The following is a 14,819-nucleotide window of genomic DNA, read 5'->3' as shown; positions in this document are numbered from 1 at the left end:
TTCACTATGAAACAGTTTGGGGCAAAGCCATGACACACAGGCAACAAGATATAATTTGTAAACAACAGATTACAGTACGGATGTACAAAACACAATGTATATTTGTAGTGGGTGTTTGGATATTTGCATCATCAAAAAAATGTGTATGGAAAGTGTTTGATGCAATAATGGTTGTAAAAGTCAAGGCGGTGTCTGCATTTTGGAAAAGATCTACCCCATCATACTAGAAATTGTATTATATGTGATATTATCCACAATATACCTCAGTTTCCACACACACCTTTTAGTATAGGTATTTCTTATTTGTAATTTCTGACTCCTATGGATAAAGAAAAACAAGTAATGAACAACTCTTTTCAAGTATCTGGGAAAAGGCCCTTACTTATTAGGCTTGCAGGGATGCTGTTCATTGAGGCCTGAGAGAGGTCAACTGGCTTCAGGTATCTCCTTCAGTGGCACATTGTCTGGCCCATAGTGTGCTTTAGAGGTGGAGGGAACGTTAATGTTGGGGTCTCCATTGTTGGCTGTGTCTATCTGGTTGCCCTTGCCGAGGCACTTGATGATGTTCAGGTTGGTGCGGGCAGTTTCCATAAAGCTGTTTTCTAGCAGCCAGCCGTCAGACTCAGAGTTGAGGTCGCCCTGTCTCAGCACGTTTTCCAGAGAGGTCTGGAGGTAACGAACCCCTGTCAACACGGACAGCTAAAACAAGACACACAGATACGTTTTAGTGAACACATCACACACAATGATGACTTGTTGCATCGTATTTGTACTTCTGTTCTTTACCCTGATGATGTAACTTGAGTAAAGGACAACACAAGCGTCCACTTCAAGTAAAAAGATTTCACAATATTGTCACAAAAATGTCATTAACATCATAGTGTATGCCATTAAAAGTCATACTATTTAATTCACAAAATGTATTAGTATAGTGTGTCATAATAAAAAAAAGTCATAGTAAAGTATGAAATAAAAAAACTTTAAAAATATGGTACAATGCTATTTTATGCCATACATATTGTGTAAAACAAGTTATAGTATCGTATGTTATAAAGAACATGTCATCGTCATACTTTAAGTGTGTTGCAAAAAACAGTTGTGCAGCCAAACCAGGGACCAGTGAATAGTACGCAATCCGACGCGTTCATTACCAACAATGCAACTCGCCCGCAGTTTTAATGGCGCGTGTTATTACACGACGGAGAGCATCAACATGAGCTCACTGCCGTCGTGACGTCACCGTTATTGCATCCCACACTAAGTGGAGTTGTCCTCTACGTTGTGGTCGACGTGTCTCTGCTGACCTCAAACAGCCAGGTGAGGAGGACGGTGAGGCCGATGGACTGCATGATGTGGGTGTAGTACTCCAGCAGCGCCTCGCGACAGCCTCTCATCCACAGGTTGAGCGCCTCCGTCTGGTGCTCGTAGTTGAAGTGAGCCGAGTTGTTGGTGACGTGCTGCTGGATGCAGGGCCGCGGGGAGTTGAGGTTGCAGCAGCTGAAGGGGACTCCGCTCATCAGGTACTTCCCCTCCACGTTACTCCTGAGTCGGCTAGAAAAGCAGGAAAAAGAAGCTCAGGGTCCGTGTGTGAAACATTGGACATTGTTTGGGTGTGTGCTCTAATTATTGGGAGGGGATGTCAGCTGGGATAGGCTCCAGCGCCCCCGTGACCCTAATGAGGATAAGCGGTATTGAAAATGGATGGATGGATGGATTTCCTTTTGCTGAAAAGAGGGTATTTGACTTTTTAGAAGAGCAGTGACGTGTCCTATACCCTTTACTAATTTATTTATGCAAGTAATGGTCACAAAATTATGGTTTTACTGTGGGTCACGATGTGTTTCAGGGCTTCATTTGTCAGTGAAATACCTAATGTTGGGACGTAACACACATAGATCTTTAAGTGTATTAGTCCATGTATCTCCACCGATAGTTGCTCCTCCTTAACTTTAGACTCCATCAAAACAGAACATTTAAAATAAAGTTATTTTTCCTAATACAGAGATTGCTGGAATATTCATAATTTTGTTCTATTCGGCATACATTTGGACATTTAATTCCGGTTTTATTGTGACACCTATTATTCTATATATATATATATATGTTATGGTTTCAACTATATTAGAATATGTATATTTTTTGTAATCTTCTGCCTCTTTTAGTTATCAAGGATGAGTCATACCTTCACACGTTGAGATATTAAGGGGAGGGATTTCTTTATACTGTCCTTTTTTTTTACTTCATGTGTGAGTATACTTAAATCAGTGTCCTCATTCCTTGTTTGCACTTACTCCACCACTTCTTTTTGGGACATATCCAGGTAACGGTTGCTGATCCACTGTATCTGAAACCAGTCTTTATAGCCATTGTTCCCACAGCAGTGGAACTCCATCTGCAGCATGTCCACCGTTCGCTTCAGGAAGCATCGTCCTGGTGTGTCTGTGTCCTTATAGAACCTGATGGCCTCCGTCAGCCCCAGGTTCAGAGACTCCTCTAGCTCCCCACGCATGCTGTAACACATCAGAGCCCCTACCAGCACGCAGAAGGTGAAGAAGAAGGTGCATATTATGTAGGGCAGCATGATCAGCTTCCAGCGTAAGAACTTATTGGTGTCCACGCAGTCGTAGCAGATCTTTCCACCCAGGAAGTTTATGGCACAGGCGATGAGGCCCACAGCAATCAGCATGTTGGGCACGTACTGGATGTCCCTCTCAGCCATCAGCTCTCCTCGCTTGTTGATCTCCACCTTGAGGAAGAGCCCCAGGCTGAACAGGAGGATCCCAGTCAACACTGAGATCCAGTTCAGGATCCACAGCACTTGAGCCAGCTTGTCTCTCTCGTTCTTGGTGAACTTCAGTCTCAAGACCGCCATCGTGTATCTCTCCTGGACGCTTTCTTTTAAGTCGAAGGGGGATTAATGGTGGGACACCGGTAGAGCAGGGGAGAGGAACTGGTTATCCTCCAGTGGGTTGCGGGGGACCAAGGGAGGGGGATTGGTTGTACACTTCTGTGAAGGTCCTGTCATAAGCAGCTTAGCCTGGTAGTCATGATCGATATCTTGTGGACGCTGCATTATGGTTATACTGTAGATGCAGCAGATCTGTGAGAGTATAACAAATATATATCCTCACACAACAGCACAATTTCTTTGACCGTAAAACAGTGACATTTGATAATTTGTATACGCAAACTGGAAGCAAATGTAGATTGCTTCTAGTTTGCGTAATGTTTGAGCAAAACTGAGAAACTGAGTCATTTGGTTTAATAAAACATATTTTTCTTTTAAGTCCAGTTATCCTGGCATGTGTTTCTGGACAAAGCTCCTCAGGATACAATTGAATACATAACTGGCATAATGAAACAGACTCTAAGAAGTCCACTGTACCTACCTTATACAGGTCAGCGGCCGCCCTGAACATTTGTCATTATTCTCCTCTCATTTTCAGTTTGTTTTCCTTCAGACGTGCTCACATGTATCCCTGAGCGAGGCGAGTGGTTGTTACATACAGATAGTATGAAGGCAGCCACAACAGTGAGACGAGTAGCAAAGTACTGAACCTCATCCTAATCCCCCTTAATCATTAATCAACCCTCTGGGTCCGAGAGGGATTTGGACCCACCTTCTGCCACCTACGCAAGTCTGATTGTCCCAGCACTGTGAAAGTAATGGTTGATGGCCATTGTGTTTTCATAGTATAGGGAAAAGAGTAGATGTCCTTCTGCACATTCTGAAAAGGGATATTTTATAGTTAATTCGGCACATATACAAATTAATTTATGTTCACGGAAAGAAGTCTAAATGAATTATTTTTAACTAACAATATGTCAACATGTGCTGCCCTCACACACGCACGAGCAAGAGAAGTACGTAAAGGTCATGAAGGGTTTATACGCACTGACGGAAAAATGGAAGGAAAAACTGCCGCTGTACTTCTCTGCTGATGCAGAAAACAATGATTTTCATTATTAAGTAATCTGCCAATCATTTTCTTAATGAATTGTTTTGTCTTTAAAATGTCAGAAAAACGACCGCTATATATTTTTTAATCCCAGCTGAAGTCAATGTCTTCAGATGTTTAATTTATTGCAGCTCTACATTCCAGGTATTCTGTGTTTTTTGTCCACAATGAATGATGTCATAGCAGGTGTTTAGCCTTTGCAAGACGGTGAGCAAAAAAACCCCTTTGCTATTAGATTGAGGGTGTGGCCAACAGTGCCACATGTCTTTAAACTGTAGAGAGCCGAGTACCTTTCCTCCCTCTGTCCTTTTAAGAAGTCCATTTCCACCTCCCTGCTATCCTATTGTTCTTGCTGATCTTACCTAGTCTGTTTCCAATTTTAATTTTAACACACACTCCCTCACAGACAGACTGCAAATCAGCCAATGAAATGTTAACTGAGAGTGAGATTAGTGGATTAACATGTACCAAAGTAGCTTGTGTAAGAGGAGAACGTTAGCGTAGCCACCGGGCCAGTCTGCTAATCCACAAGGCAGACAGAACATAAAGGACTGACCGCTGTGCTGACCAAGAGGGAAGCTTAAAGGAGCTACCGGACAACCAAACCACGTAAGTATTGAGAATCCAACAAATTGTTACAATTTCCTCTATGGAGGCTTCTCAAAATAATGACAATTTAATCTGTTCTTGCGCAATAGATCTAATTATGTAAACATGTTACTAAGAGAGGTTTCCCAGTCTTAAGTGCAGAAGTTATTCAAGCACATAAGACCATTCTATGTTATGGTGTCTTTAGGTATCTGCATTGTTTTTTTGGTCCCCTCTACCCCCCCATCATGTGAACTCTTTTCTTAGGGCATCATGCTGGATTCAGAGGGCCAGTGGTCCGAGGCGTTAGCCAGCAACAACATAGGAGCCATCATCCGCTCGCTGCGGGAGCTTACAGCTGAAGGTGCTACCATGAAATTAGAATTCTGTACACTATTTGCAAATCCCCCCTTTTACTCATTCAGTGTGTTTCATTAACATTTAATCTCCATTGCTTCAGGGGAGGCTGATGTGGAGGAAATCCTAATGACTTTCATGTGCTGGGTACAGAGGACATCAGAGTTTGCTAAAAAGGAGTTATTAACACTGTGTAAGAACATGTTCCTTTATCAATTATGTTTGAATTTCAAAGCACACACACTAAGGATCTTTTCTTACATTTTCTTACATATTTATATATATATACACACACACACACACACACACACACATTGTGTCTTCTCCCAGGTTTCAGCTGCTGCCAGGGCCTGTGGATGTTTCTGGACTGTGGCTCTTTCAACAGGGTGCACATGCTGCTCCAGAGACTGAGGAACTTGTTCATTCTGGCCCGGTGGGCAAGACGGCAGCCTGGTTCAGCCCGCCTCTGGCACGGTACACACAATGCATACAGCTGGACCAGCATGATGGATTGGTTGATATTTGACGTGGCAGTTGTTTTCCTAAACGTTTGACTCAACTACAAACTGCCAGAGGTCCAATTTGTCTTTTGGGTTTTTCTTTAGTTATGGGGGTCCCATGTGTGGTCTGCAGGGACACCTTTGGCTCCTCAGACATCAGACGTGGCTGCTGGAACCGAGAGCACAGGGCCCTAAAGCAACACATCTGGCTGGGGAGGCTCGTTCAGTGGGGGGGCATCATGGGACTTCTGCCCAAGTACCCTGGTACAGATATAATGACCCAGCGCACATTATATTGATGTGATGAGCTGCTATGACACCTAACTTGATTTCCTGTTCTCTGCTGTGTTGTCAGAGGTTCACGAGGTGAAACGCATCTCTCAGATGTGGAAGGAAATGGATCACAGCCATCGGAAAGCTTGTCTGAGGACACCTGGGTAACACGGAAGATTTGACTTAATGGAGGAATTCCGAGCCATTGGGTTTATTTTCCTCCCGCCAAAGTTTCTCTCTTTATTTTGTCTCTGTTTTTCCATTTTCTTACATTTGACTAGATTGAAGGAGGGAGAAATGGAAATATGTAGGTCTTTGATACAGGGTATGGTGACTCAGCTGGACAGACAACATGGGTGCATTTGGACGTCTGAAGACGGCACAGACCGGTGCTACCCTCCTCCTAACCTGCAGGCCCTGCTCAAGCTTGTGTTGGTGCCTAATATTAACAACATATCAGTTCAAGCACTTGTATCCATCAAAGTACAATACCAGCAAATTCTGTGGAACACACTGTACATCCCATTTCTTCTATTGTCCGGTTATTAGTTCTTAACCTTTATGGATCACAGCTCATGTACTTTGTTCTGGATATGGCGAACTTCCTGCAGTGCAAAGACGACCTCCTCCAATCTTTCTGCCACGCTTTCAGTCTTTCTTCCCGCTTTTCCCAACAAATCCGAGCCTTCTGGATGCTTGATCATGGACACATCGAGGTAAACAACCAAGAAGCAAACTTGATCTAATACACTAAAAGTGAGTGACAGCTGCTTTCTTTGATGAAGTCGTTAAAATGAATACGTGCGACACGAGCCAGTTAACCATCCTGCTGATGACATTAGTGTCCTTGTTCCAGCAGCCATAATGGTCTGCAGGTGACACTAATGGGCCACTAGTAGCACGTATGATTAATGTAATAATGCTCCACTGCCACTCAGTGATGAATTTTTTGAAAGTTTTCATGAAGGATTTAACAATTGCCACGTTATTTATCGATAACAACAAGTAGTAGAAGTGTAACATGTTTTTTAATTAAACATTTTAAATGCCAGTTAGAAAACAACAACCTTTTAATGCTGCTCTTTGCATGTCACATCCTACCCAGGGCTCCATGGAGTTATTGCTGAGCCCCAGGGCTGCTGCTCCCTGTCTCTCCTGGCAGCATCGTTGCATCATCCACTGTTTGCTAACAAGGAAACAGCCTCAGTTTGCGTTAAGGTACCTCCACTGGACCAGACTCTCATTAGAGAGCCTTGAGGATGCTAAGCTCTGTACAGATGTTCTACTTCAAAACAGGTACACTCTGGTACACTAATGGCTGGCTCATCATGTGTTAAATCATCACTAATTGTCTAATTGTGTGTTGTTGACCATGTCTCTGGTCTCCAGTTGTGTATCTGAAGCCTGGGCTCTGCTGAAGAGAAGCCATGCACAAAGTGACACCATGGTCATGTACTTCCTCCAGGCGTGTAATGGATTTGGTCTGTGTGCAGAGGCTTTAAAGTGCCTCCCTGTAGGATACAATGTAAGTGAATATCTTGCAATACAGCAAAAACATATGCACCGAAGATGTTGACCTGCAAAATGACTTTCTTTCCCCTAAAAATAAAGTATCAGGGTGAAGGAGATATTGAAAATGTGACTACAAGGTCACAGTTGGCACTGATGAAGAAAGGTAGGCTAGATTAAATTAATAGGATGTCAAATGGTTTCAGAACAAATTAAAGTGTGTTATATGTATTAATTTTAATTTCATTGTATAAGACCTGTCAGCAGGAAGACCACCCTGCCCGCTGTCTGCCAAACTGTATCAGACTCACAGAGTCCACCCACTGTCCCCAGAGGAACTGGTTCAGCTACTCAGAAAGGCTGCCATAGAAGTGAGAAAGCCACATCCTAAGATAAGGTACTGTGTGTGTAGATGGCATGTGGACAACAGATAGATTCTTAATTGTCTTTTTTCAAATAAATGTATTTCTGCAGTCTGTACAGAGCCTCCCATAAACACATTATACACCACAACATGTGGTACATAAAAGACATCAGATAGCCTACATGCATACAAACAAAGCACTCGCAACAGAGATTGAATAATGTTAAAATATGTTCCTCAACAGATATGTTCTCTCTGTTCTTTATTACAGTGAGGTGGTGTGGCCAGAGTACAGAGCGAGAAAATTGAATAGCAGAGGGATGTTTCTATCATCCCAGGCTCTCCGTCATCTCACGCCTAGCCCCTCCCCGATAGACAGGGTAGAAGAAACGGAGCACACGCCACATGCAGATGAACCAGGAGAGGAAAAGCCTGTCCATATAAATGTATGCATTGTCAGTGTCCCTATGAAAAATGGCGACAACAGAATAGATCATTTATTTTTAGAAATAATGATCCTTGTCATTTACATCTGTTGTTGTTCTAGCAGCAACCTGAGCCACCAGAGCACATTTCTTCTTCTCGGGATCTGAGCTCTGAGCCTGTCTCCTCCTTCACCTCAGCCTCCTGCTTGCCTCTGTTGAGACAGGACCATCCTTATGGGTATGAACATACATGGACTCTGCAGAGGATCTCCTCTCTCCTCACTGATGGAGAGAACCCATGTGGGGAAGAGGAGGAGGTAGAAGAAGGGAGCAGAATGCCTTCATCCATTGACGCCTTGCCTGATTGCCCTGAGCAGACAATGACACTAGATGGCGCCACAGACCCTATTTTAGTTTGCAACTTGAACAAAGACATTGTGGGAGAGCTGGTGCTTTCTGCAGAGGGTAAGCTTTGTGTTTGCTTTGATTTGTAAACCATTCACATTAAGAGGCTGTCATAAGATAACACCTCAACTATTTATAAACTCTAATTATATCACGCTGAATTGTGGGTTTCTGAATGTTCACGTCACCGCATGAACTTTTATCTGCAGAGAAAATGCCCTGCTGTAAAGGAGAAGACATTGTTCATGGTCCCCCAGATGTAACTGATATGAGGAGCTCTGCATTGTCACTCGACCAAGAAGAACAACCCGACTGCATCCCCTCACATATTTTCAGTTCTAGTTTCAGTGAAGGCCTCTCCGGTGCCCTGTCTGAAACCACTCAGGACCTTCATCTGAGCCCTCTGTCAGAGGATCCTGTTGCCAGTAGCTCAAAGGTCTCAGCAGGGGCCGGTCAGCAAGACGTGTCCCTTCTCACCACCGTGCACAGCTCTATCTTCCCCACACAGCTTCAGATCTCTGGCAGCTCTCTGACCCCTAGACGCCTAACCGGACACATCATGACCCCCTCGGCTCCTTCTGGCCCCACCAATGAAAACTCCCCTGAAGCCCGACTAAAGATGGATGAACCCTGTGTTCAGAGCACCTTGCTCCATCATTGCAAAATGGCCACACGGTGGAAACAGGAGCTGGAGACCTGCAGAGCTTCCCCCGGCCTTCGACCTGCTCCAGAGCCGGGAGCAACGATCACGTCAGGTGAAGCTTTGTGATGTTTCAACGCGTCCGCGCTGGCGACAGCAGAGGTCATGTTTTTAGGTTGTCTGCATGTCTTTCCTATGTTATGACTATTTTTACTAAATGACATACTACACTGACATTTTGATGACGTATGACACACTTTTTACTGCAATACTGTGCTATGAAGTTTTATTACATTTTTATAACACTTTTTTTTATCGTACTACACTATGAAATGTTTTGACATTTTTTGTGCCATTCTATACTGTCACCGTTTTACAATATTCTTTTACTATTTACCTTATTATGCCGCGCCCATTTTGTAGTATTGGTTCTTCTAGTTAAGCACTAGCAGCGTTGTAAACAATGGTTCTTATTTTGGACGTTCAGCTGCAACAGTACCTCATCCATAACAACGCCATACGTATGGTATGAAAAAAGAATTGTCATAGTCTAGTATGCCATAACAATTATAGCATACACTGTGACTATATGCTATGACTTCTTTATGATACACTATGACTATGCCATACTATAAGTTGCAATTTTATTTTGACATTTTTATGGCATGCTATGCAATTACTTTTTTATGGCATACTATGCAATGCATTTTTGTTGACCATACTATACTAAACATTTTTTTCCACATATTTATGGTATACGATTTTTTTACTACAAGTTGTTCTGTCATTTTAATGGCTTAATATACTGACTTTTCTGGGGCATTTTTAATATCTATTTTAAAGCCTTGGTAATTGTGGACCGTGAGTCATTCCTCAGCAAAGCTCTCGTTCCTCCATCTTCACCTCCAGGAGTATCTGTCTTGCATCTGCCAATAACACTTCTTTTATATACAATACTTCTTTCTATGACTTTATTTGGCATACTATGACTTTTTTATGATTTCATTTAGCAAACTAAACTATAACTTCTTTCAACATACTATGATATATATAATTTTAGGACTTTTTCAAAATACTTAAAAAAATAATTATACTATGCCCTTTTAAGAGTTTCTTTGACATACTATACTATGACATACTGTATTATGACATCTTTATGAAATACTATACCATAACCTTTTAATTCCACTTCCATTCATCTGTTCTCTCGGCCTCTTTCTCTCTTCTAACGCTAACCCTCAGAAGATGATTGTGGGCGTTCACACTGGAACTAACCCACCATATTTTGCCTCGATCACCCCAAGACAATCACACCATTGCTGTCCAATTTGAAAACTGATATCCTCTCTGCTGCTGTGAGTTCTCATTTCATTCATCTCCAGTCTCCATCATATCTAGTGCCCAGTCCTGCTCCTCATCCCATCGTATCTTCACCAGCACCACCAGTGACTCCCAGGATAGAACATTTCAGCACCACTACCCCTTTAGCCGACTACGTCACAATAGAGTATAATTGCCAAAGACTCTTCACTATTCATCTTAACATGCACGTGTAATAAATTGTTTCACTCTAATTGAAGTCTCTCCTGATTGAAATATACTTACTTTTTCCAACGATTTACCCTTCTGTATATATTTGAATTGCTTGTAACTACAAATGTATATTTACTACATCCCTGTTTCAAGACATGTTTATGATATACTTTCATCACTTTTTTTCTGGCATACTATATATATACTATGACTGACATTGTTAAACATTTGTATAAAATGCTATAGGATCAACTAACTTAACTTTTTCGTCATATTATATAGGTTCAACTAACTTAACTTCATCCCACAAGCTATACAACACAGAATGTTTTCAACATACTATACCTAACTTTTTTTGAGATAATTACTTTTTAATGTCTTTTAATAATAATGTCTTTTTTTTAAATAGGTATGCTATCACATTCATGACTTTTTGACAAACTGTACTTTTCAACATAGTATAATATAACTTTGTTTATTACTTTTTTCAAATCCTACTTTTCAATTAGATCAAAAAGGACATTTAGGATTTTTCTTGACCCATATATTACTTTTTTAAGACTTTCTTAAATGAAAGTTACTTTTATTATATTACTTGTTGACATCCTATTCTACATACTATCATTTTATTTTCTTCATGACTTTTTAACAAATGTAACTATGACTTTTTTGACATACTATATTATGACATTTTAACGGCATACTATTCTATGACTTTTTTATGACATTATGGCATCATATTCTATGAGGCTATATTATATTGTATGCTTTTTTTCAAAATACTATCCTGACTTTTTACAACTTAATTTTCACATAATATATTATGATTTGTTATGGCTTTCCATACTCTTGACATTTTAATGACATACTATACTGTGACATTTGAATGGCATTCTAGAGCGACTTTTTCATGGCATTTCTTTTACATGATATGTTATGCCACTTTAAACACTTTTTCACATATGTTATGATATTTTTATGTTGTACTATAATATTCCTCTTTAATGCCATTATTATGGCATAATATGCTATGACTAAGGGTATATAGCATTCTATGACATTCCTAAAACATACTACACTATGACAATTGTCATTGCTTATTATACTATAACAATATTTAAGGATATTTTATGACATCCAATGTTGTGAAATACTAAACTGACCTTTGAAATACTAAACTGAACTTTTATTGCATACTATAACATTACAATTGGTATGGCACCCTATACTATGACCTTTTTATGAAATTTGTATGGCTTAGTTTTGTGACTTTTTCGTGACATTCACTTTTTATTTTTATACCTTCATACCGACAACAGCTGTGGCCAGAGACATTATATGTTTGCGTTGTCCGTCCCTACATCCAATACGCCTGGAGGGAATGTCTTCAAATGTGGCAAACGTGTCTAACTGGACTCAAGGAAGAACTGATTAGATTTTGGTGGTTTAAGGTCAAACCTCTGTGACCTCACATCGGTCCCATTCTCATGAACATGATAATCTCAGTAACGCCTTGATGGAATTTCTTCAAATTTTGGCAGAAACTTCCCCTTGGCTTACAGGATGAAGTGATTCGCAAATTCGTCACCGTCACCTCACAATACACTTTTTGGGCCATAATTCAAGAATGAATTTGCTATATATGAGAACAAAAGTCTAATAGGATAAAATTATTAAGTAATTACATTTGGGACCGACAAGGATGAAAACTGTCATTTGACTGGAGGCATACAACCGGGATACAGTTATTCTATTATATTTGTAAAAAAAATATATATATATTCAAACCTATGCAACCATGCAGTGTCCTGGAAGATAAGGAAATGTGTGCTATCATTAGAGCTCCCAAAACATTGCAAAAGGTCATTAGCAATATTCTAATTCGAAAACCCAATTTATGCCACTGCTAGCATGGGTCCAAAAATGAATAATTTGTGTTTGTATTAGGGCTGGACATAAATGTATGTCAGAGGTGCTGCTGTTCTCCACAGGGTGCAGGACACCAGCACATGTACCAAAGGCGGGTGGGGTCTTTGCTGCCTGGAGGGGGAGACTGGCGAGGAAGTCAAGTGTCAGTGATTGGTTCCCTTAACCTTGCTGCAGCAGTCAGTCATCCATGAAACTATCCCTTCTACCCCCTCCCCCACACTTTCTATGGGGGGTGTACTGTCTACCACTGCAAGCAGACCTCCCTCCATCTGCTGAATTGTACTGATCACCGCGGGGCCTTAGGGCTCTACGGCCTATTGCCCCATGCCGGTGTCCCAACCTTGTAACTGGGACAAGGGTTAAAGACATAACAGTGGAGCAATGTTGCATACAATTAAAAAAGATAGTGTCAGGCTGTTTCCTTGTTTGTAGTGTCAGTGATGTTTCCAGCAGTAGATCATTACAACTGGTGAGATTTTAATAGATAGATATTCTGACATTGTTAACAATTTCTTATTTATGTTTTGTTTCTGTTCACAGATGATAAAAGGCATTCTCTTGTACCATATATCTACAGTGCGGTCAACTTTAGCGACTTCACTGCAAAGCAAAAAGGAGACAGCAGAGATGGCAAACAGGTACTTTATTTTCAATTGATACATCATGTACATTGAAGCTGTGGAATAGTCAACATAAGGAGATAACAGCCAGTCTGGCCAGTGGGGGGCACTATTGTTCCAGAGAAGCTTAACAGCTTCCTCATCTTTGGATGATCTCATTTTTTGTCCCTGGAGATTTTGCTCCATCACAACCCAGCAGGTGCCCTCTTTACTACTTCATCCCTCTTTCTCCTGTCCTCCAGCATAAACACCATTGCTTTTAAGACATCCGCCTACAATGATGTCATTTTCCAAACATGAAGGCAGTGTTTCTGGAGATATGATTCAATTGTATTGTATCTTGAAGTACAAAGAGTCACATGTGCATGACATTCCCCAGAATGTAGCTATTATTAATGTGTAAGAAATACAACACCTTATTATTAATGTGTAAGAAATACAACACCTTAGGTGAGGTCACCTTTTTATATTGTGTTGGGCATCAACCTGGACATTACACTCCTTAGCACTATTATGTCATCGCATGGATATGACCAATTGTTTTACTGAGGTTTTATTGGATAATTGTTTGATTGGGATGCAGTCACCTAATTATTTACTTCAGAATTATGGACCATATGGAGCTTGGCAGGTGAAACATAATTAGGCCATGTTAATTTATGATTATTATACTTCAGGCCTAAGTAACCTTATACTGTACAAGCAGTGTGTGTCTATCACGGCCAATCTATTTTGGATGTATAGTGCACGTTTATAGTGAATGCATTACATCCATTAACTTGCAGTCTCCGAGTCTGTTTCCAGGGGGTTGTTTTGAAAAAAGTGCTGTTAGTGTTATCTAATCGTCCATCCAGGCCATAAATGACGCTGTTTAGGATTTGCTTAATTGTCAGATAGAGATATTAATGACTGTGTGAAAATTAGTTGAAGGCAATTCCTCACTTGCCTCATGTTTTTAATGCCAGAGTGGCCAAAGATAAGAAAAGCAGGATATTAAGTTATTAGTGCAAACCACTTATTTGTACCTCGTCCCATATGACCTCAAGCGTGACTGTTTCTGATGATTGTTGTTGAACAGTTTTCAATGATATATTTACAATGGTGAAAACAAGTGAATTGAATCGTCGAAGCAAATCACAAAGAGATCATGCTTGCTTAAAAAGATGTCACAAAATGAAATGTATGAAATAAACAAATATTTTCAGAGAGAGAGAGAGAGGCAGGGCCACGTAGTGTTGGGTGATGTTGCGTGTTGAAACATTCAAGATTCGAGGGGAGACGAATGGCTTCTATTAGGAGCATTTAATCAGTGCTCCCAGTCTCCTGCGCCCCCCTGGGGAAAGATTAATGGGTTCAGGATATTTCATCAGGCCCTCCACATCACTGCCCAGGATATGAGGATGTAATTGTGTCTGTTTTTTGCTGTTGTTTCGTGTTACAGACAGACAAAGAGGAGCCTGCAGGTTGGACTAGTTTGGGGACGGGTTCACATGGTGCCATAAGAAGTGGAAGAACACTATTAAGAAAAGGAAAACGAGGGAAGAGAGCATAAAGATGTAGCACATCTATGACACAGGACAGTGGGGAACTGAACCGGTTGTAATATATTCTCCAAGTCTTTTCTTTTGATTCAGAAATATATTGAATTTGATATATTAACCTAAAGCAATATTGTAAGGATTAACTCACACCCAAATAAACTCACTGACATACGACA

General features: G+C 40.8%; 1 protein-coding gene across 1 annotated transcript; it reads right to left on the bottom strand.

Annotated features, from left to right (window-relative positions):
- Positions 1 to 426: 426 nt before the first annotated feature.
- On the bottom strand, positions 427 to 2,872 carry LOC117751582 (photoreceptor outer segment membrane glycoprotein 2-like). Its single transcript, XM_034563510.1, has 3 exons — positions 2,292 to 2,872; positions 1,305 to 1,551; positions 427 to 699 (listed from the first exon to the last, which is right to left on the bottom strand). Exons 1-3 carry the CDS (start codon positions 2,870 to 2,872, stop codon positions 427 to 429), a joined length of 1,101 nt encoding a protein of 366 aa, XP_034419401.1.
- Positions 2,873 to 14,819: the final 11,947 nt, after the last annotated feature.

This window comes from Cyclopterus lumpus, chromosome 22, assembly GCF_009769545.1.
Source record: "Cyclopterus lumpus isolate fCycLum1 chromosome 22, fCycLum1.pri, whole genome shotgun sequence".
Classification (NCBI taxonomy): Eukaryota; Metazoa; Chordata; class Actinopteri; order Perciformes; family Cyclopteridae; genus Cyclopterus; species Cyclopterus lumpus.
The sequence above is the reverse complement of the archived record's forward strand: the minus strand, read 5'-3'. Positions and strand labels throughout refer to the sequence as shown.

What these genes read in the sequence shown, in the direction of transcription:
- LOC117751582 (XM_034563510.1), bottom strand. Translation starts at nt 2,872, where the DNA reads ATGGCGGTCTTGAGACTGAAGTTCACCAAGAACGAGAGAGACAAGCTG. An exon ending in TCCCAAAAAGAAGTGGTGGA is followed by an intron (nt 1,552 to 2,291) that starts GTAAGTGCAAAC and finishes CTGCTTTTCTAG; the next exon opens with CCGACTCAGGAGTAACGTGG. An exon ending in TCCTCACCTGGCTGTTTGAG is followed by an intron (nt 700 to 1,304) that starts GTCAGCAGAGAC and finishes GTCTTGTTTTAG; the next exon opens with CTGTCCGTGTTGACAGGGGT.